This window comes from Leucopleurus acutus (assembly GCF_964270905.1).
Source record: "Leucopleurus acutus genome assembly, chromosome: 10".
NCBI lineage: Eukaryota > Metazoa > Chordata > Mammalia > Artiodactyla > Delphinidae > Leucopleurus > Leucopleurus acutus.
Window position 1 is genome coordinate 81,861,340 of NC_139153.1, and position 22,289 is coordinate 81,883,628.

General features: G+C 55.4%; 3 protein-coding genes across 3 annotated transcripts; 1 reads left to right on the forward strand and 2 right to left on the reverse strand.

Annotated features, from left to right (window-relative positions):
- Window positions 1–2: 2 nt before the first annotated feature.
- Window positions 3–9,926, reverse strand: SKIC2 (SKI2 subunit of superkiller complex). The gene is made up of 28 exons (XM_082848170.1): window positions 9,870–9,926; window positions 9,689–9,792; window positions 8,757–8,866; window positions 8,540–8,657; window positions 8,334–8,448; window positions 8,155–8,229; window positions 7,805–7,858; window positions 7,512–7,702; window positions 7,216–7,344; window positions 6,852–6,997; window positions 6,350–6,496; window positions 6,134–6,218; window positions 5,846–5,952; window positions 5,366–5,512; window positions 5,195–5,291; window positions 4,798–5,010; window positions 4,605–4,715; window positions 3,281–3,511; window positions 2,793–2,930; window positions 2,505–2,642; window positions 2,259–2,363; window positions 1,770–1,917; window positions 1,548–1,674; window positions 1,217–1,427; window positions 956–1,066; window positions 661–879; window positions 336–476; window positions 3–240 (listed from the first exon to the last, which is right to left on the reverse strand). Exons 1-28 carry the CDS (start codon window positions 9,889–9,891, stop codon window positions 40–42), a joined length of 3,741 nt encoding a protein of 1,246 aa, XP_082704296.1. The 5' UTR covers window positions 9,892–9,926; the 3' UTR covers window positions 3–39.
- Window positions 9,927–10,076: 150 nt separating this feature from the next.
- On the forward strand, window positions 10,077–15,917 carry NELFE (negative elongation factor complex member E). Its single transcript, XM_082849121.1, has 11 exons — window positions 10,077–10,170; window positions 10,607–10,689; window positions 12,058–12,127; window positions 12,229–12,374; window positions 12,834–12,908; window positions 13,036–13,073; window positions 13,254–13,561; window positions 13,684–13,828; window positions 13,988–14,042; window positions 14,291–14,393; window positions 15,714–15,917. The coding sequence occupies exons 2-11, from the start codon at window positions 10,615–10,617 to the stop codon at window positions 15,809–15,811; spliced, it is 1,113 nt and encodes a 370-aa protein (XP_082705247.1). The 5' UTR covers window positions 10,077–10,170; window positions 10,607–10,614; the 3' UTR covers window positions 15,812–15,917.
- Window positions 15,918–16,030: 113 nt separating this feature from the next.
- Window positions 16,031–22,180, reverse strand: CFB (complement factor B). The gene is made up of 18 exons (XM_082849120.1): window positions 21,970–22,180; window positions 21,639–21,872; window positions 21,025–21,210; window positions 20,715–20,888; window positions 20,394–20,495; window positions 20,146–20,282; window positions 19,703–19,841; window positions 19,248–19,379; window positions 18,866–18,967; window positions 18,638–18,775; window positions 18,030–18,127; window positions 17,776–17,893; window positions 17,402–17,555; window positions 17,217–17,293; window positions 16,894–17,006; window positions 16,661–16,793; window positions 16,531–16,580; window positions 16,031–16,229 (listed from the first exon to the last, which is right to left on the reverse strand). The coding sequence occupies exons 1-18, from the start codon at window positions 22,031–22,033 to the stop codon at window positions 16,083–16,085; spliced, it is 2,298 nt and encodes a 765-aa protein (XP_082705246.1). The 5' UTR covers window positions 22,034–22,180; the 3' UTR covers window positions 16,031–16,082.
- Window positions 22,181–22,289: the final 109 nt, after the last annotated feature.

The window sequence follows — 22,289 nt, forward strand, 5'->3', positions numbered from 1 at the left end:
GTTTGCTGTTTTATTGTTACATTATTACACAGGCGTCATTCACTGGGTGTAGAGGCTGGCTGCAAAGACGATGTCCCTCCGTAGCAGGGTGGCTGCCGTCTCCATCTTGGCACCTAGCACAGGCTCGCCCACCAGGCGGGCCGCCCCCCGAAGCGAGCGACACATCTCGGCCAGGCGTTGGATGCAGCGGACCACCAGGCCCTCGGGGGTACCCGAGAGCCCTGCCAACTCAGAGAAGGGCTGTGGGGGAAGTAGGGTGGGGACTGAATACGGTAGGGCCTGGGCAGCCTCTCCCCAGTCAGGAGTCCACAAAGCCCCAAACCCCAGCTACTCACCATGCCCCGGGCCCACTCGTACACAACCTCGACCAGGCCAAAATTCAGCTCTCCCACAAATTCCTCCACTGTCTGGTTCAAGCCACAGGCCACCTGCACCTCACCGATCCGCTTGGCCACAGCCCGGACACGTTCCACCCCCTGCAGATGGGGAGGAGAGGTTCAGCCCTGCCTTCCTACTCCAGGAAGGAGACCCAGATCAAGGAAGAAACAGTTCCAGCTCTTAGCAGCACTTGCAGGGCTGGATGGGGCACGTGGGGAATACATGGGGACCGGGACTGGAAGTGCCACGGCCGAGGGTGGGACGGAGGTGGGCGTCCCCTACCTGTTTAAGGGTGCTTGGGAGCTGATCACTAGGGTCCCCGGGGCTCTGGCAGACCAGGCCGGAGAGCAGGGCCGCGATCTCCTCGGGCCGAAGGGCGCTCAGCGCGTTGTCAAACATGAGTTCAGTGAGGAGCAGCTCATGGCTGCTCATGGCACAAGCCACCCGCCCTGCCAGCTTCACGGTGCCCACTTCATCTACGTACCCCAGGGTTCGGAGCACCTGGAAGGATGGTGGGTGTTGGGAGCCTGCAGACCTCCTCCTCACTAGCCCCCCAGCCCCATCTCTGCCCTCCCACCTCTACTCGCTGGTGGTACTCAGGGAGCAGCAGAAGCGACTGATCCGACAGCAGGAAGCGCAGCCGCTCCATCTCCTCCTGTATCTGCATCCGCTCCCGCAGCTTCAGGTACTACAGGGAACCACCGGCAGGAGCATGTTAGCCTCCTCGCCCTCAGCAGGGGTGCACTGAGGACAAGGGCTGCGATGGGGGTGGCCAGTCTACAGGGAATGCGAGGAAAAGTCCCCCTCCCAGCTTGGAAGCTGGCATCCAGGGACCTGCCTGGGCAGGGAAACGGGGACTGTGTACACACTGAGCCCCCCGGATCAGCTCCTCCAGCTTCCGGACCCGGAGCCCCGCCTCTACCACCGACACATCCTTGAGCTGCAGGTCATTGACAGGGTCAAGGGTAGGGGGTCCTGCTGGGTGGGCCTGAGCCAGACGTAGTAGTTCCTGGACAGCAGTTGTCACGGCCGCAGAGGGAGGCTCCTTCCTGAGAAAGGAGCAGGCCTTGGGACCTGGGGCACAGGCTTCTCTTCCTCAGGCTGCGGGAGCCTGCCCAACCACACCTCCCCACCCCCCATCACATGGTCCCCGCCCCAGCATCTCTGACTTGAATTTTGGTTGCTGCCTCTTGCTGAAGTCCTCCAAGATCTTCTCCCCATTCAGCCGGAGCACCTTGGTGGTGATGGCAGCCACATCTCCTGGCTGGAGCTTGGCCACAGTGTGGCCACAGGGCCCTGTGAAAAGGGGAGAGCAGAGTCAGACCTTGCTGTGGGCCCAGGCATCCCAGCTCTGCTGCTGTCAGGAACTCGGCCGTCTGCCCCACTCCCACCTTCAGGCAGGAACAGCCTGAATCCCACGAGGTCATCTGGGTAGGGCACACTGGGGGAGGCTGGCCCCCTCTCCTGCGGGTCCTCAGACATGGGCTTATCACACAAGACCAGAGTCGTGAATACTCTGCTGGTGGAGCTCGAGGAGACCTAGGGGAGGCGGGGAGGCCAGGACAGGGCAGTGTGAGGAGTGGACGTCAAAGGTAGAGACCAGATCACCAACCTCAGGCAGGGACCGTGGTGCAGCCACGCGGAGCCCACCAGTATGGACTGGTGACCAAGCCAAGTGATCAGAGCAGACTCTGGGGGCAGAGCTTGCGGGAAGGACAAGGAGGTGAGCATGAAGTGGTGGGGATGGGATAGAAAGGAGGGCTCGAGTCAAAAATGAGAGCACTGGTGAATACAACCGGCCCCTCACCAAGTGGGGAAGATGGAGATAGGGCTCGCCCCTCCCTCCCTGCCTCTGGGCTTCAAATTCCCATTGCCCTCACCTGAAGGATCACACCCAGTGCGTTGTGATGCTTCTGGTTCTTCACAATCACCACCCTTCCCGCTGAGAGAGATTTCAGCCCATTCACAGACTCTATGATGCGTCGCTGAAGGGCAGGGACGTGAAGATAGGGGATAAGGGAGGAAGTGTCACAGAGACACTAGGACTAAGTTCAGGAGTACCCAAAGTGTCACAGTCTCTTCCTCCCTGTCTGCCACCCCTGCCCCCAACGCTCACACGCATGTACCTGGATCAGGCTCCGGGTCTCTGTCAGTTCCTCCCCGTAGCTGTAATAGTCAGGCAGGTCAACGAGTTGGCCAGTTACGTCAGGCTCCTCCAAGGCCCCCAGCCGCTTGGTCAGCTCAGCCAGAGTCTGTTCATGGGCCTGGGAGAAGCCAGTGTGGGTGTGCAGCAAGAGACTCCAGGCCCAGAACCCTCCACTTTCACCCACCGGCCTCTGGATGCCCATCTCGTCCAGGCCTGGCTTCCCTCGTCCACATCCTTCACAGCAGCCTGGTCACGCCCATCTCCTCACCTTACTGTCCTTGCGGGATGGAAACTCAGAGAAGCTCCTCTTCATCATGTCCTCCACCCTGAGGGCATCCACCCGCAGCAGGTTGAGGATCATGGTGTACGTGAGGCGGAACTGGGACTGCAGCTGGGACGGCTTCCCCTGGGCCGGGCCAAAGAAGCCAGTGAGGCGAGGGGAGACCTGCTGCTCGGCTGCTCTACTCCCAGCAGCTCTAGTCCCAGCTCCGCAACCACAGGGCCCTAGACAAACTGCTCGCTCACCTCTGCAAAACAAGGGAGTGAGACTAAATAGATAGACTCTCCAAGGTCCCACCTAGCTCCATATTCACAGTGAAAAAAGACTAGAGGAGAGGAGATCCAATCTCATCCTTGGATCTGCTCACTCCTACCCTGGCTTCTCCCAGGCAAAAGGAAAGTAGAAAGAGGGGAGAAGGGAAGAGGGTTGGCGGAATCTAGCAGGGCCCAGAGCTTGCCTCCGCTGCCCCGGCTCACCATCATCATGCGGTGCAGGTCCGCCATCTCGGGCACACGGCCCTTGCAGAGCAGGATGACGGTGCCCGTGGGGTCCAGGCCCCTCCGGCCCGCCCGGCCTGCCATCTGCACATACTCCCCGGGGAGCAGGTCCCGGAAGGTGGAGCCATCGTGCTTACGCGTGGAGTCAAACACCACTGTCCGGGCTGGCATATTTACACCCATGGCGAAGGTCTCCGTGGCAAACAAGACCTGGGACGGGGGAGGGGATCAGCAAAGGGGCTACACGCAGCTGTGGCCCAGCCCTGGCCAAGCCCACCTCACTTTGTAGCCAAGGCTAAGAAGGCACGGGGCACAGTCCCAGACGGTTCACTCACAGGACCTCATTTAACTCTCAAGGCAAATCTACAGTGTGTACTGTCGTTTTCTTTGTTGTATTTATTTAGCTACCTATTCCTTTCCTTTTACCCCTATATCCCACTCCCATCCCCCCAATATCAATCATCCCGCTGTATTTAACGCGTACCTTTTTGCGTGAATGTGTCTCATTTTGTGTATAATTTACAATTTGCCGTAAAGGCGATTACACATCTCCTGTTTCCTTCTTTTCTTCCATGTAGTGTTTTCAACATCCGTCCACGTTCCTGTGGTTATATCTAATCCACTGCTTCCAACTGCTGCAGAACACTTTGTGGGGTGCGTGCTGTACACCTACCTACCGGCTCTCCCAGTGAAGGGGAACCACCAACACCCTGCCGCAAGGTACAGCCAACAAAGGAAGAGCAGGCGTGCTCCCTCAATGACCAGGGTTGAGAATTTCATTGCGATTCACACTCAGGAGTGGAATTTAGGGACAAAGAGTATGTATATACTTAGTTTTGCCTCCAGAGTGCCAGGATGCACTTCAGACTGGCCACACCTGTGCAAGGGTTCCTGTAATCCTGCAGTCGCCAACGTCTTGGGCAACACTTGGCATTAGCCACTTTCCTATATTTTACCAGTCTAATAACTGTAAAGTCCTATCTCACGAGTATTTCAATTTGCATTCTTCTGATGACTAATGACCTTCGTAAGTTTGCTAGCTTTTGGGGTTTCTCTTCTGAATACTGCGTGTTCATACCTCATACACCTCCATCTTAAAATGTGAAATCTACAGTTCAGGGAGCTTTAAGTAATTTGCCCAGGGTCACACAGTGAGTAAGTGGTGGAGCTGGGATTCACACCCAGGCAGCCTGGATCCAGAGCCCAAGTTCTTAACCACTGCACTGTCCTGCCTAAAAGGTTTCCCCTCCCCTAAGTGGGCAACGAATGCCTTGAGGAGTCCCTCTCCCACCAGCATGTGCACCTTGACCAGGCCACGGCTGAAAAGCATCTCCACGATCTCCTTGAGGATGGGCAGGATGCCGCTGTGGTGCACACCCAGGCCGCGGTGCAGGAGTTCAGACATGTGCAGAACCTGTTGGGGGCCGAGGCCCAAGATCAGGGATGGGGTCATGGAACACCCAATCCCCACCAGTCTCTGGGTCCCCCCTCCATACCTGGGGCAGCTGGCGGTCAGAGCCTCGGAGGCGAGCGAGGCAGCGCTGCAGGAAGAGGTGAATCTCACTCTTCTCTGAACTCGTGGTGAGGTCAAGGGAGGTGAGGCCCGAGGCCTGCTCATCACAGCGGCCACGGGAGAAGGTGAACACCACCACGGGCAGCTGCGCACGGGTGCGGAGGGAGGCCAGGAGGGACAGGTACACGCCACGGTCCTGGGGAAGTGGGGAGAAGGGAGTGGAGACTGAGTCCCTGAACCAGTGGGGGCCGAAGTGGCAGGAACTGAAGCCGAGTCAGATCAGGCAGTGCTCGAAGCTCAACTCCAAACACCTAGGGGATGAGGGGAGAAGGACACGGGAGAAACAGGCGGTGGTGGGTACAAAGCCTGCCAGTTCCCACCTGTGCAGGCCCCCCCTGATGCGTGGGCTGCTTGGCCCCAAAGGTCTGGGCGTGTTTGCTCATCCGCTCCTTCTTGGCCTCCACAGCCGCGTAGTACCTGGGGCAGGGGAGGGGCAGCGATCAGTCACACCCAGCTGAGCCCAGGTGAGACGCTTCCCAACTCAGGCTCACCCCTTTGTGTGGAAGGTGCCTCGGGAGTCCAGCAGCAGGAAGAGCTCCCCCTGGGTCTTGGGGCTGTTCCCCGTGAAGAGATGATGCTCCAGGGGGACTGGGCGAGCAACAGTGCTGATCACGTAGATCTGGCGACGCTTCAGCCTCCTAGCGAGGAGGAGAAGACAGACGATCGGGGTGGGAGTGCGGGGAGGAACCCACATCCCCACCATCCTCCCCCACTCTGGCTTCACCTGGTCTTTTCTGGGAGCCGGACTGGAAGGCTGTCCCCGTCATCCTGTCTCTCAACTTGCGAAGCGATCTGGACCCGGGTGGGATCCCTCAGCCTCCCAAGCTGGACATGTTCCCCGGCTGCACACCTTTCTCATCCCCACCCCCAAGGCCTGACCACTCCCCCTGCTGTGATAGTCTATGCCCCCGGCCCCGACTGAGGAACGCTACAGCCCCCTTCACCCAAGCACCCCAGGACACAAATCTCACCCAATCCAGTCAGCAAATTCAAGGGCGTTGGGGACAGTAGCGCTCAGAAGGATGATGGAGACGTGGTCAGGAAGCATGATGAGCACCTCCTCCCACACGACTCCACGCTGCGCACAGGGATGGAAGACAGCTCAGCGGGGGCTGCCCTTCCGCCCCTAGGAAGGGGCACAGGGTTCCGTGTCGGGGCAAAGGAGGCAGTGAGGTTCGCGGGGTGTGTGGAATAGAGGAGCTGCTGAACCAGCCCCACGGGAGGGGACTGCCAGGATCTGGGGACCCCGTTCCCCCTACCTCAGCATCGTTGATGTAGTGAACCTCATCAAAGATGACCCACTCCAGGTCTCGGATGACATCCGAGCCACTGTACAGCATGGAGCTGGAAGAAAGAGACCCAAGGCTGACTTCCCAGTGGCTCCTGTCTCTACCCTCAACTCAGCCAGCATGCTCTCCAGAGCAGCCTCACCTTCCTGACCAAAATCCCACCCGTGTTGAGTGCCCATCTCTCACCGAAGGATCTCTGTTGTCATAATGAGGCAGGAGGCCTCTGGGTGCAGCTGCACGTCCCCGGTGAGAAGTCCCACATCCCCAAATGTGTTTCGGAAGTCCCGGAACTTCTGGTTGCTCAGAGCCTTGATGGGCGAAGTATAGATGGTGCTGGGAGAAGAGCATGAAGTTAGCCGGTCCCTCCACGCTGACTCGTGGCCAGCACCTCCTCTCCCACCCTGAGCCTTCCCAGAAGCCTGCCACAGAGCTCAGGCGCCCCCTTCACCCTAACTTCCCTCATGTTCCCCTTCATGGAATTACCCAGGAAAAATTCTGTCCCCCAATCCCTTCCGAAACTAACTAAACTCCCCACACTTTCTCATTTCCCCCTGGACCCCTGCCTCAAGTTTCTCCCCCAAAACTCTCATCTAAAGGAGGAAGTAGGGAGGTGGAGAAGAGATGAGACTTAGAAAGGTTGCAGGAGAGAACAGGGCTGGTGAAGGGGAAGCTGGGGACAGGACTGTACCGCGTCATGTGTTTCTGGGCAAGGGCAATGGCGTATTCAGCCACAACCGTCTTCCCTGCGGATGTGTGAGCCGCAACAAAGACCGAGTCATGCCGTTCCAAGTGTAGGATGGCCTGTTTCTGAAACACATCTGGCTCAAACGCCCACTGTGGGAGAGAGAAATAGATGGGGGCTGGAGAAGGGAGAGGGGTCTTCCTGCCTCCAGCTCACAGGACATTCAGGGCAGCGGGGAGAAGGCCAGAGTGAGGCCAGTCTGGGACTGAGGTCCAAGCTGGCCTGAAGGCATCTGGCCTCTGGTGGGGAGAGGAGACAGGGCGTGGGCTGGGAGGAGGTGGGGGAGCACGTGAGGACTGGGCCACACTACCCGGAAGGCTGGCTGGGGAATGAGTCGGTAGAAATCATCGACAGGGGAGGTGACATCCACAGGAATGGCCCACTGCTCCTGAGGGGGCGGCTTGGGAGGCTCTGGGGGAGCTACAGCTGTGGACGCTTCCTGGAAGGGGAAAGGGGTGTAGGGTCAATAAAGATACAGTCAGAAACCTCTCTGTTACCACTCCTCCCAAAAGATGCTCCAGTCTTCCCCTTGGACCCAACCAGGCCAGCCCACCCTGTCTGTGACAAGACCCTTCTTTCCTGCCTCAACCGCCCAGAACCACCAACCTGCAACACTAGGTTCTCCAAGCTGCTTGCTCGGGCCAGGGGAGCACTGCAGGGAGAGGCTGAAACAGTGTCCCGTCTGGGACCGCCTGGCTGTCCCACTGCCTCACTCTCATCCTCATCGCCCCCACCCAAATCCAGGGGCTCCAGCAGACGGCTGAGGCTGAGCAAGCCGGGAGCTGGAGCTGGGTGATCTGAGGAGCAAGGGAACACGGAGGCCTGGTCACGGCTACCCCTGCTCTGCAGAAGAAGGGCACCACTTCCCCTACACGCCCCATCTCAGAACTAAAACTCACCCTCTGGTGCAAAGTCCACGCCTTTCTTGAAGCCGGGTGGAACAGTAAGAAGGTCTGGAGGACAGGGACAGAGAGAGAGAATCTGGGCTCCTGCACACTGCCGTATAAGTCACGTGGTACATTAACCTAAAGGACGTCCTTCACGGCACAGACGTCGCAGTTGCTGATATTTATCGTGACAATTTTCCAACAGATGACAGTAAAGGTTGTTATGGAAGGGGTACCTTTTCCTAATTTGCTCAGGGAAATGGAAGAGCTAGCAAGGACCCAGTGACAGGCCCGGGCCCCTCTTCCTCAGGGCCCAGACTCAGAGCCCTACCTCCCAAGGGTCCATCCCGGCACCACCTCACCTTTCTCAAAGTCTATCTCCTCCTCAGCCTCCTCTCGAGTGCTCAGATCTGTTATGGTGGGCTCATCCATTCCCCCTGGGGAGAAGTTGAACAAACAGGGATTCATGGGGTGGGAGTGACACAGGAGGGGTGGAGACTAAGGGCTTCCTTCCCTACCATCCCATTTCCACAAGCGTCACCTGGCCAGAAAGGGTACTGTGTTGGATTCCCCCACAGGGACTGGGAGATGGGCCCGGGTGGCCGGCGAAGAGACAAGGAGGTCGTGGCTGACAGGTTTGTATTCTCTAGCAGGACCTGACGCAAGAGATCAGAGCGCCAGTGAGGCTGAGCTTGCCTCTGACTCCCCTTTTCCCAACCCTGCTTCTCGTGGCCCGTGACCTCTTACCTCCTTGTAGCCTAGTATCTGGCCTGTGGTTGGGTGTCTTTGGGCCTGTAGGTCGGAGGGGACTGGGGCCCCCAGTGTGGCCAGGAGAGACCAAGGATCCATCTTCCTCTGCCATTTTCTGGACAGAAGGAAAGTAATTTTCAGGTCTTCTTTCTCCGGTGTCCCAGCTTTCTTCAGGGACCCACCTCCCTAGTCCAGGCCTCTCTAGACCCCTCACCGGGCTGAGTGTTCCACACCGTGCAGAGGCAGCCAGGCGGGAGATGACAGAAACAACTGCTCTGCTTCTTGCTGCAGATCTGGGGCACAGGGAGGGAGGCCGTGGGGAAGCTGGAACAAGGGCAAGATGAGACGCATAAGGTAAGAGAAGAGAGTAAGACACAGAGCAAAGAGAAGGTGATAGGATTCATACTTAGATCAGAAATGGGAGATGTCCCAGAGAGACTAGGACAATCAGGCTGAAGGACTATTTTCCAAAGGTGGTTCTGCTTTACAGGACAAACGGCCTGCAACCGAATTACCTGGGGTGCTGGTTAATAATACAGATTTTGGATTTCAGAACCTATGGACCTAAGAATTTGTATTTTAAAAAAGCTCCCCCACTCAGCTCGGTGCTCTGTGATGACCTAGATGAGCGTAATGGGGGGGGGATGGGAGAGAGGGATTATACGTATACATATAGCTGATTCACTTCGTGGTACAGCAGAAACTAACCCAACATTGTAAAGCAACTATATTCCAATAAAAAATGAAAAAAGTCCCCTACTAATCATGAGGCACACTGATATTTCAGAATCACTAGTTTTAGGAAAAGGGGTCCCAGACCTAAGGATGAAGAGCCAGGTGCTCAAAGGCTAGCATCTCAGCCACCAACAAGTGCCCTGGAGAGAGAAAAAGACTCCAAGGAGAAAAGACACATTTGAAAGAGCAGTTCTCAGAGTTAAGGTATCCCCAGGGCTTCCAGCTCTGTCCTCCAATGGGCTCTGACCCACAGCAGGTCCACTGGGTTGGGAGTCTGTCCAGCACCAGTCTAGGCCCGGACGACAGGCGTCCAGAGACGGGAGAGCCAGGTCAAGTTAGATCCTACTGTGATGAGGGTGAAGGAGGTTCTAAGTTCAATGAGGGTCAAGGTTAAGGTCAAAAGTCACTCACGGTGCTCTCTGGAGCCCCAGGCACATTCAGCAGCTCCCAACGCCCTGTGCATCCCAGCTCTACGGCCCGAAGGGGCAGGTCCAGAGGATCTGGGGGAGGTAGCACTACGGGGGAAAGGTCACAGGTCAGGGGTCAAGGGTCATTCCCTGTCTACTCCTCCTTTCCACCCACTGCCCCTCACCGATTCGCTCCGTCTCCATCATCCTGGAGCCTCGGCAGCTACCTGGCAGCCCGGAAGTATAGGGAGGAGCCGAAACGGCGGAAGTAGAAGCGACTTCCGGCACAACCCCTCCGGGGGCGGGGATGAGTGCTACCGAGGGGCGGGCCCAAACTGGTGGGATGCCGGGCGGAAGTGTGTGCGCCGCGGGCCGCCTTGGTTACCGCGTTCTCCGCCCTTCGCTACGTCATCGCTCCGAGCCCGCGATCCGCTGCCCGCTTGGGCGCCGCCCGAGACCGTGGGGCTTCGGTTGCCGCCCCCTCAGGTAAGGCCTTCTCCTCAGCCTTCGTCCCTTTTTTCCGAGCTCCTTCTGTCTTCTTGCCCCTTTGGTTGCTCTGAAAGCGCTGCGCGGGTTCCACTGCCTCCTCTGCTTTTCGGACCCCGCGATTGCCATACTAACCCCAGCGAGGTAGGGGGGTCTGGTGCCATCGTCTTGGCGACGGAGGGGGTGTTTCTCCCTTCCTGGGCCACATGGTGCCCCTAGGCGCTGGTATCCGTGATTCCTGAAGAGAGAAGGGAATGCTGGTTGATCTCGACGAGCGGGGGTTTGGACGGCAGCCTGGTTTAAGCAAGGGGTAGGGAGAGGCAGAAGACAGGAGTAGGCAGGCCTGGAGGGGTGGGGCTGGGGTCAGTGTGCACGGCGTGTGACCCCTGGGCGGTGACAGTGGAGAAAGATGTCTTGGGCCCTGCCCCTGAACCAGGAGCCACCATGTTGGTGATACCCCCCGGACTGAGCGAGGAGGAGGAGGCTCTGCAGAAGAAATTCAACAAACTCAAGAAAAAGGTGAGGGAGTGTGTGCGGGTATGACCCAAACTTTCAAAGACTCTACACTGAGAACACCTGGGGTGAGTGTGCGGGGCTGGGGTGGGTGGGGATTCAGCTAGCTCATACATGGAGACATACCACCTCTCAGTGTAGTTTCAGCAATGGACTTTCTCAAGTGTGTACTTTCTTTTCTCTCTTTTCTATGCAGTCTGCCATGGAGTTTTCTTCCTTTTCCATGGCTTTTAGTACCACCTAAGAGCCGGCGATCCTGAGCTTGGTTTTTCCAGTTCCATTTAGTGTTTTACTGATAACTTTCACATACCCAAAATTGAAGCTATCATCTTGTCTGTTCTAAACTTGGTCTTCCAAATAGGGCTGACTACATTTACTTCTCCCATGTGTTTGGGATGAAAGTCTTATCTCTGTCTTCTGCTCAATTTGCATAGCCAGACATTTGCCAAGTCGTCTTGATTCTTCCCTTGAAGTAATTGCTTCCGTTTACTTTTTCCTGTGTATTCCCTAGATCAGGTCTTTGCTGATGCTCACCTAGCCTGTCGTAATGGTCTCTCAACAAGTTTCTTTTTTTGGACAGACTTCTTCACTCCTATTAAAATGGTGCATTGAAAACATAAAACACCGCCCTTCTTTTTCTCAAAACTCAGTGGTTTCACATTGTCTATAAAACAAAGCCTTAATCAGGCATCCCTTTCTGTAGAACTATTCCTTGATCCCAAAACATGCCTTCCCAAAGCTTTCTTATCTCTGCATCTTTGCCACCCTGTTTTCTTTGTCTGAAATGCCCTTTCCTCTCAGTCTGTGTTATGCAGATTGTATCCAGGACCCAGTCTAATAACCATTTGGCATCAGAAAAATCTTACTTGCTCTCAGCTACAATCTGCACTTACGATCAGTCTTGAAAATTCAACCTAGTCGTCATCTAATTTCTCAGACTGTAAGCTTCTTGAGGGGAGGATCGGTGTCTCATGCTTTTGCATATCCGTGTTTCAGAGCAATTGTGTGTTCTTATTAAACACGTAGGGGTGGATGGATGAAGTCCCTAAGAAGGCACGGAGGCTTATATTTCATTGCAGCTTATATCCGGGGGCTCTGGTCTATGATTGAATGCCTTGTTTTCAACTTGAAAAACATGAGACTGGAAAGCCTCTGGAGGCCATGGTTTGAATAGATTAGGTATGGCTGGCTTTGTAGATGATCTGGGGGACTATGTAAGAGGCAGGGCAGCCTCAATGTACCACTCCAGGGGCACCATTTGCATTGTTTTCTCTCAGCACGGTGTCCCCGGAGTGATGCGCCCAGGGGCCTTGGGAGAGGACCTGGCCAGGGATTGGCCCTCACCAACTCCTCTCTTCTCACTCTTGTTCCCAGAAAAAGGCATTGCTGGCTCTGAAGAAGCAAAGCAGCAGCAGCACAGCCAGCCAAGGCGGCGTCAAACGCTGTGAGTGACAAGGGAGGCGGGGATAGACTGGAAGTGAGCAGCACGGGCTGACCTGTGTCACAGCCTGGCCAACATAATGCCTCTTTCCCTCGCCACTCCAGCACTGTCAGAGCAGCCTGTGGTGGACACAGCCACGGCAACAGAGCAGGCGAAGCAGCTGGTGAAGTCAGGAGCCATCAGTGCCATCAAGGCTGAGACCAAGAACTCAGGCTTCAAACGTTCCCGGACCCTAGAGGGGAAGTTAAAGGTGAGCACAGGCAGAAAGATTGTTCAGGGACTCCTTGACTTCAGAGGGCATCCTTCCAAGTTGGAATGGAGGTAAGTTTAGGGGGAAGGTAACGCCAGTTTAATCATGGGCAGGTTGCTACACCACCCTGAGCTTCAGGTTTCTTATCTGTAAAGTGAAGAAACTGGATGACTCCTAGATTCTCCTCCGTTTTACGCATTCTGTGACTCTAATGCATCCTGTGGTAGAGCTCCTGGAATGTGGTGCTCAGAGGAGTTGAGCAGGCTGAGAATGTCATCAGGCTTAAGACATTTTTAAGTAAACTAACTGCTTTAAGTGTGTATTAAATCTTTTATGTAAAAGGAAAGAAAAGATAGGCCAGGGGAGCCGAGAAGAGGGTGAGGGAAGAGGACCTCCTTCTGCCCCATGGTTAGGCAGCCTCCTGCTCCCCACTGAGGTAGGTCTCTGCCGTCTTCCCAGGACCCTGAGAAGGGGCCAGTCCCCACTTTCCAGCCGTTCCAGAGGAGCATATCTGCCGATGATGACCTGCAGGAGGTAATGGTTTCCAGTTGTCTGTCTCTGAGCGGCTTCTGGGGGATTGAGAAAAATGAGCGACCCACATATTTGGGACCACATGCCGGCAGCTAGGACTCATCTTAACTGTCCTTGGTTTCCTTTTCAGTCGTCTAGACGTCCACAGAGGAAATCTCTGTATGAGAGGTTAGAGAAAGATAGGACTGGGTCCCCCTGGCGGGCGGCGGGGCCGGGGGGATTGCCTGGGTCCTTAGGAGGTTTGGGACTGGAGTGGGCGGAGCTGGGGCTACAGAGGGATTGCTGAGTCTCCCCAGGCTCTGGGAAGGCGAGGTAGAGGCCCCCTTTGATCCTCCCTGTCTTCCCCAGCTTTGTGTCTTCCAGCGATCGGCTTCGGGAACTGGGGCCAGATGGAGAAGAGGCGGAGCGCCCGGGGGCTGGTGATGCCCCCGCTCGAAGCTTCGACTGGGGCTATGAAGAACGTGGTAGTGCCCGCTCCTCAGGCTCCCCTCCCCGAAGCCGCAGCCGGGACCGCAGCCGCGAGCGGAACCGGGACCGAGACCGGGAACGGGATCGAGACCGAGAGCGGGACCGCGAGCGAGACAGAGACCGCGATCGAGACCGGGACCGGGACCGAGACCGGGACCGGGACCGGGACCGAGAGGGCCCTTTCCGCAGTGAGTGATCTTGGCTGGTGGGAAAGTGACTTCAGATAAGGTTTAGGTGGGTCCTACTAAAGTGGACTCTTAAAGTGGAGGGTGAGCTAGACTATGTCTCGTTACTGATTTCTGTCCTGTAGGGTCGGACTCGTTCCCTGAACGCCGGGCCCCTCGGAAGGGGAACACTCTCTATGTGTATGGAGAAGACATGACGCCCACCCTCCTCCGTGGGGCCTTCTCTCCCTTTGGAAACATCATTGACCTCTCCATGGACCCACCCAGAAAGTAAGGATGACAGCGGGGCAGGATGATAGTCCTTGGAGGACCTGGGGTATGAGACCTGAGGGAGGAAGCTAGCCTGTCTCCATAGCCTGTAACACTGGGTTTGATTGGGTCCCGAGGAGCCCATAGGCCCTCTACTGACCCTGTGTTTTCTCATCCCAGCTGTGCCTTCGTCACCTATGAAAAGATGGAGTCAGCAGATCAGGCCGTTGCTGAGGTTGGGACTTCCCAGATCTGTTCTTCCCATCCCTCCTGCCATCCTTATATTTTCTTTCTAAAATACTGGGAGCCAGGAGGAAGTCATTTCCTCTTGACAGAGACGGTCTCTCCCTATTTACGCAGGAAACCTTGCATTCTCAAGTCCCTACTTAGTCTGTTCCTAGGATGGTAACTCCTGGAAATTCTCCTTTGGTTTGTCTATAATGTTTCCCCCCATCCTCTGCCCCCTCCCCTCTTCTGCCCCAGCTCAACGGGACCCAAGTGGAGTCCGTACAGCTCAAAGTCAGCATTGCCCGAAAACAGCCCATGCTGGACGCTGCCACTGGCAAGTCTGTCTGGGGCTCCCTGGGTAAGAATGGGATTCTTCCTCTCTCATTCTGTCCCCTACAGCTCACCCCTTTTTGTTCCCCGGCATGTCCCTGGGTTCTGTAGAGGTGATAGAGGTCTGGATTTGTGTGGCAGCTGTGGGGATTGGAAGGAGAATCGTCAGGCCTTCTGTCAGTTAGAAGTAGAAGGAGAGAAAAGTATGGAAAACAATTTCCAAGGCACTGACTGGAACGGGGAAAAAGTGGAAGTGACTGAGGTTGGTGAAGAAGGTGAGCATCTCATGCAGCCTTATTCATTTTGAGTTGCAATAGTTGGTGTTATAAAATAAGCCTTTGAAATTAGGGATCTGGAACTCAGGTGTGAGGTGAGGCATGAAAATGTAGACTAGAGCCATCTGTATCACGGGGTAGCTGCAGAACGATAGCGTTGGCAGGGGAGACTGAATTTCAAGAGAAGATGAACCGGGACTGGGCTTGAGGAATAGTCAGGGGATATGGTGGGAAGCTGGGCTGTGTTCCTCATGCCCCACACGTCCCCAGCCATCCTGACTTGTTAGGCTGAAGTTGAGGATGCTGCAAAGGAGACAGAAGGAGAGGTCATGGGGCCTGGAGCAGCACCCGAGGGGCCCGGGTCATTGCAGCCAAAGGGTACAAGCTTTGAGAAAGAGGAAGTGATCAGCGGAGTCAAGATACAAAGCTCCAAGAGAATGGGGGCTTGTATGGGGGGTTCACTCTAGCCCCAGAGTGGCAGGGATGGAATCCTTGGAGGTGGGGTGAAGAGAGGGGACACACTGGGGGTAGGGAGGAAAGAGGAAGAGGAAGGGACGGCTCGAGGGCCAAAGCTACACCCAGAATGAGTTCTCCTGATGGAGTGAGTAACCCGTTTTACCTGAAATAGATTTTCACGTAAAGGAGTGGGCACAAGGGAGTTCAGAGCAAGAGTGGTCCTCTGTACAAGCAGGAACCAAAAAGGACCAGCACGTCAACAAAGGACTATAGAGATTTTTTAATTTTTCGTGTACTGACTGAAAGTTGTGGGCTAACATTATTCACACGTCTCAACGATAACATTTGGCGTTTTTCTAAGAACAAAACACTCATTACGGTATTTGCATGTGCCATGATAACAGTGTACACTCTTCTTTGCTGGGGCCACGGGTTGGTAGCCGCTGGCCTAAGGGGGCTAAAGGTATTAATAGAAAGGCCATCCCGGCCACCAGAGGGCAGCATGGAAACTGGGCATCCAAGGGCCAGAGGCTAGAGTTGAGGCGGTCAAACTCTGGGCCTCAGGTCTCATCAGTGCCCTCTTTCAGACCTTAATGAATACTCTCCTCCCTCCCTAGCTGTCCAGAATAGCCCTAAGGGTTGCCACCGGGACAAGAGGACCCAGATTGTCTACAGTGATGACGTCTATAAGGAAAACCTTGTGGACGGCTTCTAGGGAGTGGAACTGGATTCCGTGTGCCTCATCTGGCCCAGCGCTGGTCTCAGTAAAACACTGAGGTGGAAGCTCACACACCTCCCTCAGCCTCTGGTTTTTCAGCACTTGGGATTGGGGTTGAGCCTTTAAAAACGGCTGTTAGATTCGATCTCAGTTGTAACAACACGGTCAGTGCACGCTCCCCACTCCTTTACCCCAAAAGGATCTTGAACACAGGTGTTGTCGTAGTTGTTTTAATTTGATCTCATGCCCGTTTCCAACAGGAAACCCCTTATAGAAAACCCAGATCCTCATCTTGGAGTTTTTCCTTGAGCCAGGGCAGCACTTGGTAGAGGTTGATGTGAAAGTCTCGGGCGTAAGCAGGTACCTGTTGCTGCCCCTTGCAGACGTCCACAACGCCCCAGCTGATCACACCAACCTGAAGAGGGCGAGGGCGTCCCAGGAACCGTTTGGTAGAATTCCTTCCTAATCCCAGGGAGCGCAGCTACTCCCAGCTGCATCTGAGCTGACCTGGGAGGGTTAGACTAGGGGCCCAGCTCAGTCCTATCCCCTGGCACACAGATCAGACACACACCCCTAAGTTGGCCAGTTCAAGGAAGAGTCCAAAGGTGAGGCAGGCTCCACCCTCCCCTTTCCAGCCACATGCAGTGAGCTTTCCTGCTTTGGGGGCCATGCTGACTACTTGGCATCTCCCCACAGAGAGGAAAGGGGAAACTCACTTGAATGAAGCGACTCTTCTTGTGAATAAACAGGGGACCACCAGAATCACCTACAGGGAGGGAGAAGCTGTAGGGGAAAAGACTCTTGGGCCTCAGGAACTTAGATCACAACCAAAGAGCCTTCTCTCACCTTTGCAAGTGTTGGGGTCAGCATAGGGAGCCACCCCTCCGGTGCAAAGGAACCTGGGGGTGACTACTTCAGAGACGTCCTTGACTTTGTCATAGCCTATGGCACGTAGAGCATCCCTCTCACAGCCAGTTTTCTGTAGGTGAGGTGGGGATGCACGCAGGAGAGGAGTGATGAACAAAGCTTGCTTAGGAAGAATTGGGGCTTAAAGGACCTCAGGATCCCACATTCCTCACCTTTTCCCCATTCTTGATGTAGACCTCCTTCCGAATCAGTGTCTTCTTATGATCCTTAGACAGCTCGGACACAAACAGAGCTTTGATATCCTTTGCCGGGAGCAGCTCTTGCACTGGACGAGTAGACAGACTGGGTCATTTCAGCACTCTCCCTTCCCCCATTGTCCTTGTCCTTTGTCTTTGTCACTCAGCAAATGTTCTTCCACCCCTTCCTGTGAGCTAGAAACGGCTGGGCATCACCTGCCCTTCCTGCAGCTCCCTCTCATGCCTCCCTTGTCTCTCAGAACCTCACCCTTACACTACTCTCCCTGATACTGTCTTACTCTGTTGCTGGCACGTGGTTGAATGTGGAAGCCTCAAAGCTTGATTCGATCCCTCAGTGCAGGGGAGACAAATGGGCCTGTTGAGGAGAGATGGGAAAATTTGGGGATGGTGAACCCTGGACCTGCCCCAGTCTTCCAGCCCTGCCTTTCGCAGCCTTTTCTCTTTGGGAATCCAGATGGCTCACCTGATGGTCTCACTGTACTTGAGCTTCTTCTTGAGCTTGATGAGGGCCACGTCATAGTCATAAAATTCAGGAATACCTTTTGCTTTTTTTGCATTGAGGTCGTAGTTTGGGTGAAATAGGACTTCTTCTATCTCCCACTCCTGCTTCTTCCCTCCTGAAGTAGGAGAGTGGGTACCTCTAGACCACCCACTACTCTGTAGGCAGTCTCCTGCCCCCATGTCATCCCTAACTCAAGTCTTCCTCATCCCTAGTGGTCCAGCGTGCAAGGGAAGGGGCTGCGTTGAGGTCAGGTGGAGTGTGGCCTCTTGAAGAGAGTGGGAGGTTCTGCCCAGAGGGCATGGCTGAAGCTCAGGATTGATTGGTTGCATCCTTACCCATGCTGACCTTGATTGAGTGTTTCTCGTCATCCACAGTGAAACAGTGTGCCGCTGTCAGCACAAAGTACTCAGACACCACAGCACCCATACAGCTCTCATGTCCCTTCAAAGGACGCTGGGAAGAGAGCGGCAGAGGGAAAGCTCGGCTTTCACAGACAACACCATCTATGAACACTTTGCCCTTCCCCCGACCTTCGTTTCACCCTGACCTCCCCTCCCATAAGTCCCCGCCGCCAGGACACTGCACTCACAGTGACTGAGATCTTGGCCTGCCATGGTTGCTTGTGATAGTCAGTACCTTTCTTGTGCTCCCAAACCATGCCGCAAAGACCCAGAGTCCGGGTTTCATCTGGCAAGAAAGGAGATTGTACTGAAAGCCGGGACACTTCATTTCCGAATGGCAGCAGCCTTTCGGGGAGGGACGCCTACATGTCTATGGGGACCAGATGCCATAGGAGGAAAGGGAAGGCAGGGGCACTTGTTTCCTTACATTGAGGGCAGGGAACCACTGTGGTATCGTGAAAAGAACGGGGAACAAAGATCAGAGAGCTGGATGTTTTCAGGCCCAGCTCTTGCTAACTTGTCGTTCCTTGACCTCTCTTGGCCCCAGTTCCCACATCTGTAAAACGAGGGACTTAGGAAAGATCTCTGCATCATTCAGAACTCTGTGATTCTAAGATCAGGGAGTGGGCAGTACCAGGAAGCAAGAATAATGACACGGATGTAGAGAAGGAGGAATGAGAAAGGACTTGCAGACTGCCAGGGCTTCAGGAGGGGTGGAAGAACGAGTGACCTTGAGGGGTCTGGGGAGAGCTGAGTTTCCTGACCATCTCCTTATCCCCTTCTGATATCTTCCTACCAAGCATTTGTATGAAAACATCCTCCAGGTTATCTATGTCCTTGAGTTTGAACACGTGTTGCTCCTTATCCTTCTTGGAAGCCAAAGCATTGATGCTGTCTTGGTCCACCAGAGGCCCAACCCCAAACACATAGATGTCTGGGAGAGAAAAAGGGAGAGTGAGGGTCCAAGCCCTGGGGGGCAGGAGCTAAGAAAGTGGGGTGCTGAGTCCTAGGCAATAAAACTCACCCAGATAATCCTCCCTGGGCTTTTTGCGATTTCTACCAATGTCCAGCAAGTCCCGGATATCGTGAATGACAGAGACTGGATCCCCACCCATGTTGTGCAAGCCTGCAGGAGAGACCAGGACCATGAAGGTGGGAGACAAGGAAGGAAGAGGGTCAAGGAAGATAAACTGGCCAGAAGGAGTGACATATACAGCGGAGTGAGCAGGTTGGGGAGGAGATGGACGTGAGAGATGGTGGCGAGAAGGGTCCCTCCTCATAAAGGTTCACAGGAAAGGGCAGCATTCAGGCCCCCAACCGTGAGCCCAGCGCTACACGTGGACTTCAGGGCCACACGCTGGTTGGAGAGGGTGGGGAGTCAGAGGCAGGGGAACAGTCCCTCTGACCATCAGTCATGAGGAGGATGACGTGGCGGGTGCGGTTCCAGGCTTCAGGGAGTTTGTTCACTTCCCTGCTCATCATGTTGTATACTTCCAGGAGAGCCTTCTTGGTGTTAGTCCCTGCCCTCAACTTGTGGTCTGTGGAAAGGGAAGAAATCATCACCTCCACCTGGACTTCCGAGCCATCCTTGACCCCAGAGGCCTAGCAGCAACTGAGATCCACATCTGTCAACTTTTTGAGTTAATTGTCACCCCAGTGACTTCCCTTTGACAACAAAGTGACCATCTCAGTTCCAAAGGGTTCCCACCAAAAACCCCCATTTTCCAATGACCCTGCTGCCCATCCATGGATTAAAAAGTAGTCCTCCTTGTCTCACTGCCCTCCCCACAACACTCCTGAAACTTCGGACCTCTCTGACCCCAAAGCGAACCTCCCACCATTCCCTTCCCTGACTTCTGACCTTCGTAGTTGATTTGGTTGAGCTGCTCTGTGACCCAGTCTGCATCGCTGCTCTTTGGGTCAGACACTCTGATCAAAACTTTGGGGTCTGTGGCATATGTCACTAGACCATATTTTGGCCTCACCCCATAACTTGCCACCTGTGGGTGAGGGGAGCAAGGGGTCATGGCACTGAAAGTAGAATATATGGCTGGGAGAATTCAGCAGCTTTACTGGGACAGACAGTGAAGGACATCGTAAGAGACTCATCACCCTGGGGTTCATGGAGGAGTCTGGGTTAAAGATCAAGAAACTGCTTCAAGTAAAAGGAAAGGAAGACAGAATAGGACCTGGAGATTTTCTGGGACCCTGTGGCTCAGAGGGGCTGGGAGCATCAGGGAGCTAGTCCTGGCAGGGCAGTGAGGTCCATTCAGGGTCCCCACATTCAGGGGGAGGGGGCCCCACCTTCTCAATGAAGTTGCTGAGACACCTCTTGGCCCCTGTGAAGTTGTGGGACCCAATGCTGTCTGATCCATCCAGCACCAGGTAGATGTTCATGGAGCCTGAGGGGTCCAGGATAATCTTCCTCTTCTGTTGTTCCCCTGGGTGCCAAGAGAGACACTCAGGCTCCAGGAGGCATGGTTCTCCTGCCCCTTCTCCATCCTCCTCCCACCCCCAATTCCCTGCCCTGCCTCCCCTCTCTATCTTCAAACCTGGGCTGTGCCCATCCTCAGCATCAACTCCTTCTATGGTCTCTGTCAGGGAAGACAGGAAGGCTTCGGCCACCTCTGCAGGGGTATCGTACATAAAGGAGTCTGGGAGAAGTCAGAAAGCAGGTCAAATGTCTGGGAGGGTCAGGGACATAGTGACGAGAGATGGTGGGTTTCCAGGGTGGGAAGGGCTCAGAAGTTCTTCGGGGAGGTTTAGAAGTGAGGAAGGAGCTGGGTTGCAGTAGGGGGAGAAGGCAGTGCTCTGGTATGGGAATGTGAGGATGGGAGAGCAGGATCTGACGTGAGGGTACGGATCAAGGTCACCGTGGCAAGAAGGCTCCGTTCCACTCCAAGAGCCACCTTCCTGACATGTTCGCTGCTTGGAGCCACGTAGGGTGAGCCCCCGGCTGCAGTAGTAGGTGACAGTGTCTTCAAGGCGGTACTGGCTGCCCACCTTCCTTGTGCCAATGGGGATGCCCGGGTTCAGGCAGTACCCCGCTGCAGAAGCATGAGACATGGAGGTAAGGGCCAAAGCCTGAGGGCAAGGCAGAGCACAAGAGCTACGGTGCCAGTTCCTCAGGCTGAGGGTGGTCGGGAAGAAGGTCGTGTCGTGGGAAAGGGGGGCGCTTCTCACCTCCATCTTCGCAGATGGCCGTTTCCCCGTCCCACCGGCCCGTCGCTTGGCAGGTGCGATTGGCAGAGCCCCGGAGATTGTAACCATCATAGCAGTGGAAAGAGATCTCGTCACTCAAATTGTAGTAGGGGGCCCGGGGCCAGTACTCCCCGTTCTCAAAGTCCTGCGGTCTGGGACAGCGAATTGCTTTGGGGGAGGAGAACAAGTAGACCTTACTGAGATGGAAGGACTGCCCTTTAGGATATCCCTCCTAGTCTCAGGGACCCTGTCACTGAGAAACAGCGCCTTCTCGGTCCTACAGGATCAGCTGCTACCCTTGACCCCTGGAGGGTACCTCAACCCCTGGGGAATCCTGCCACTCCCCCCTCCCCATTTCTGAGTGTTCTTTGAACCGCCAGGGCTGCCTGGCACGGGGTAAATGCTTAGTAAAGGTTAGCTCCCCTTCATTCTCCCTCCATCCCACCTCCAGCCCTTGCTCAGCTCCTACCCTTGCTCAGCCCAACTTGTCAGCCTGCCTGGTCTCCACACAAGTCTAATCTTATCCAGGTCTGGACCTTGGCCACCACCTGCTCCGTCCCTCCGCTGGCCCAGGCCCATCCTCACTGCCCTCCAACCTTTGCATTCGGCCCTCTTGACAATCTTTTTGTCTTGGGTCTGCAGGGTGCTCCAGGATCCCGTGGATCTGCAGGTACGAATCTGCACAGGGTATGGGTAGAAGCCAGAAGGACACAAGTACTCCAGTGACTGGCCCGCCTTGAGAAGCCGGAAGGAGCCACCTTTGATCTCTATTCCCTCCAGAGAGCAGGGGCTCTGGGGCCCAGCCTCAGGCAATGGCGTCATGCTCACACCTAAAGAGAAAGGCTGGTGAAGCCCAGCCTCACAAGGCCAAGGAAAGATCCTGGGGGCAGCAGGGGTGGGGGGGAGGGGGGCTGTGACCTCACTTACCTCCAGACAAGAGGCCCAGGATCAAGGGTACCAGGCAGAGTTGGGGGCTGCGTTTGCTCCCCATGGTGACAGAAGACAGGAGAGAAACTGGGGCTGGTGGCAGGGTGGCCTCTCCTGGCTCCTGCTGCGTGTCTGCTTGGCTCGATGGCCAAGCTGAAACTCCAGACCTGAGCCTGGTCACACGTCCTTCCCCTGCCCCTCACAGCCTCCAGCCTTTTACGCAATCTGTGTTCTCGCACCTGCTGCCCGCTCCACCCACCCTACCCATGTCACTTTCCGGAATGTCCGAGTGGGAGGGCCCCACTGCCAATCAAGGAAAT

What these genes read in the sequence shown, in the direction of transcription:
- SKIC2 (XM_082848170.1), bottom strand. Translation starts at nt 9,891, where the DNA reads ATGATGGAGACGGAGCGAATCG. An exon ending in CGTGGACTTTGCACCAGAGG is followed by an intron (nt 7,703 to 7,804) that starts GTGAGTTTTAGT and finishes CTTGCTCCTCAG; the next exon opens with ATCACCCAGCTCCAGCTCCC. An exon ending in GCCCAGAAACACATGACGCG is followed by an intron (nt 6,497 to 6,851) that starts GTACAGTCCTGT and finishes CTCTTCTCCCAG; the next exon opens with CACCATCTATACTTCGCCCA.
- NELFE (XM_082849121.1), top strand. Translation starts at nt 10,615, where the DNA reads ATGTTGGTGATACCCCCCGGACTGAGCGAGGAGGAGGAGGCTCTGCAG. An exon ending in CCCTAGAGGGGAAGTTAAAG is followed by an intron (nt 12,375 to 12,833) that starts GTGAGCACAGGC and finishes CCGTCTTCCCAG; the next exon opens with GACCCTGAGAAGGGGCCAGT. An exon ending in CCGATGATGACCTGCAGGAG is followed by an intron (nt 12,909 to 13,035) that starts GTAATGGTTTCC and finishes TTTCCTTTTCAG; the next exon opens with TCGTCTAGACGTCCACAGAG.
- CFB (XM_082849120.1), bottom strand. Translation starts at nt 22,033, where the DNA reads ATGGGGAGCAAACGCAGCCCCCAACTCTGCCTGGTACCCTTGATCCTG. An exon ending in GGCCATCTGCGAAGATGGAG is followed by an intron (nt 20,889 to 21,024) that starts GTGAGAAGCGCC and finishes ATGCTTCTGCAG; the next exon opens with CGGGGTACTGCCTGAACCCG. An exon ending in AGAAGAGTCGCTTCATTCAA is followed by an intron (nt 16,230 to 16,530) that starts GTGAGTTTCCCC and finishes CGCCCTCTTCAG; the next exon opens with GTTGGTGTGATCAGCTGGGG.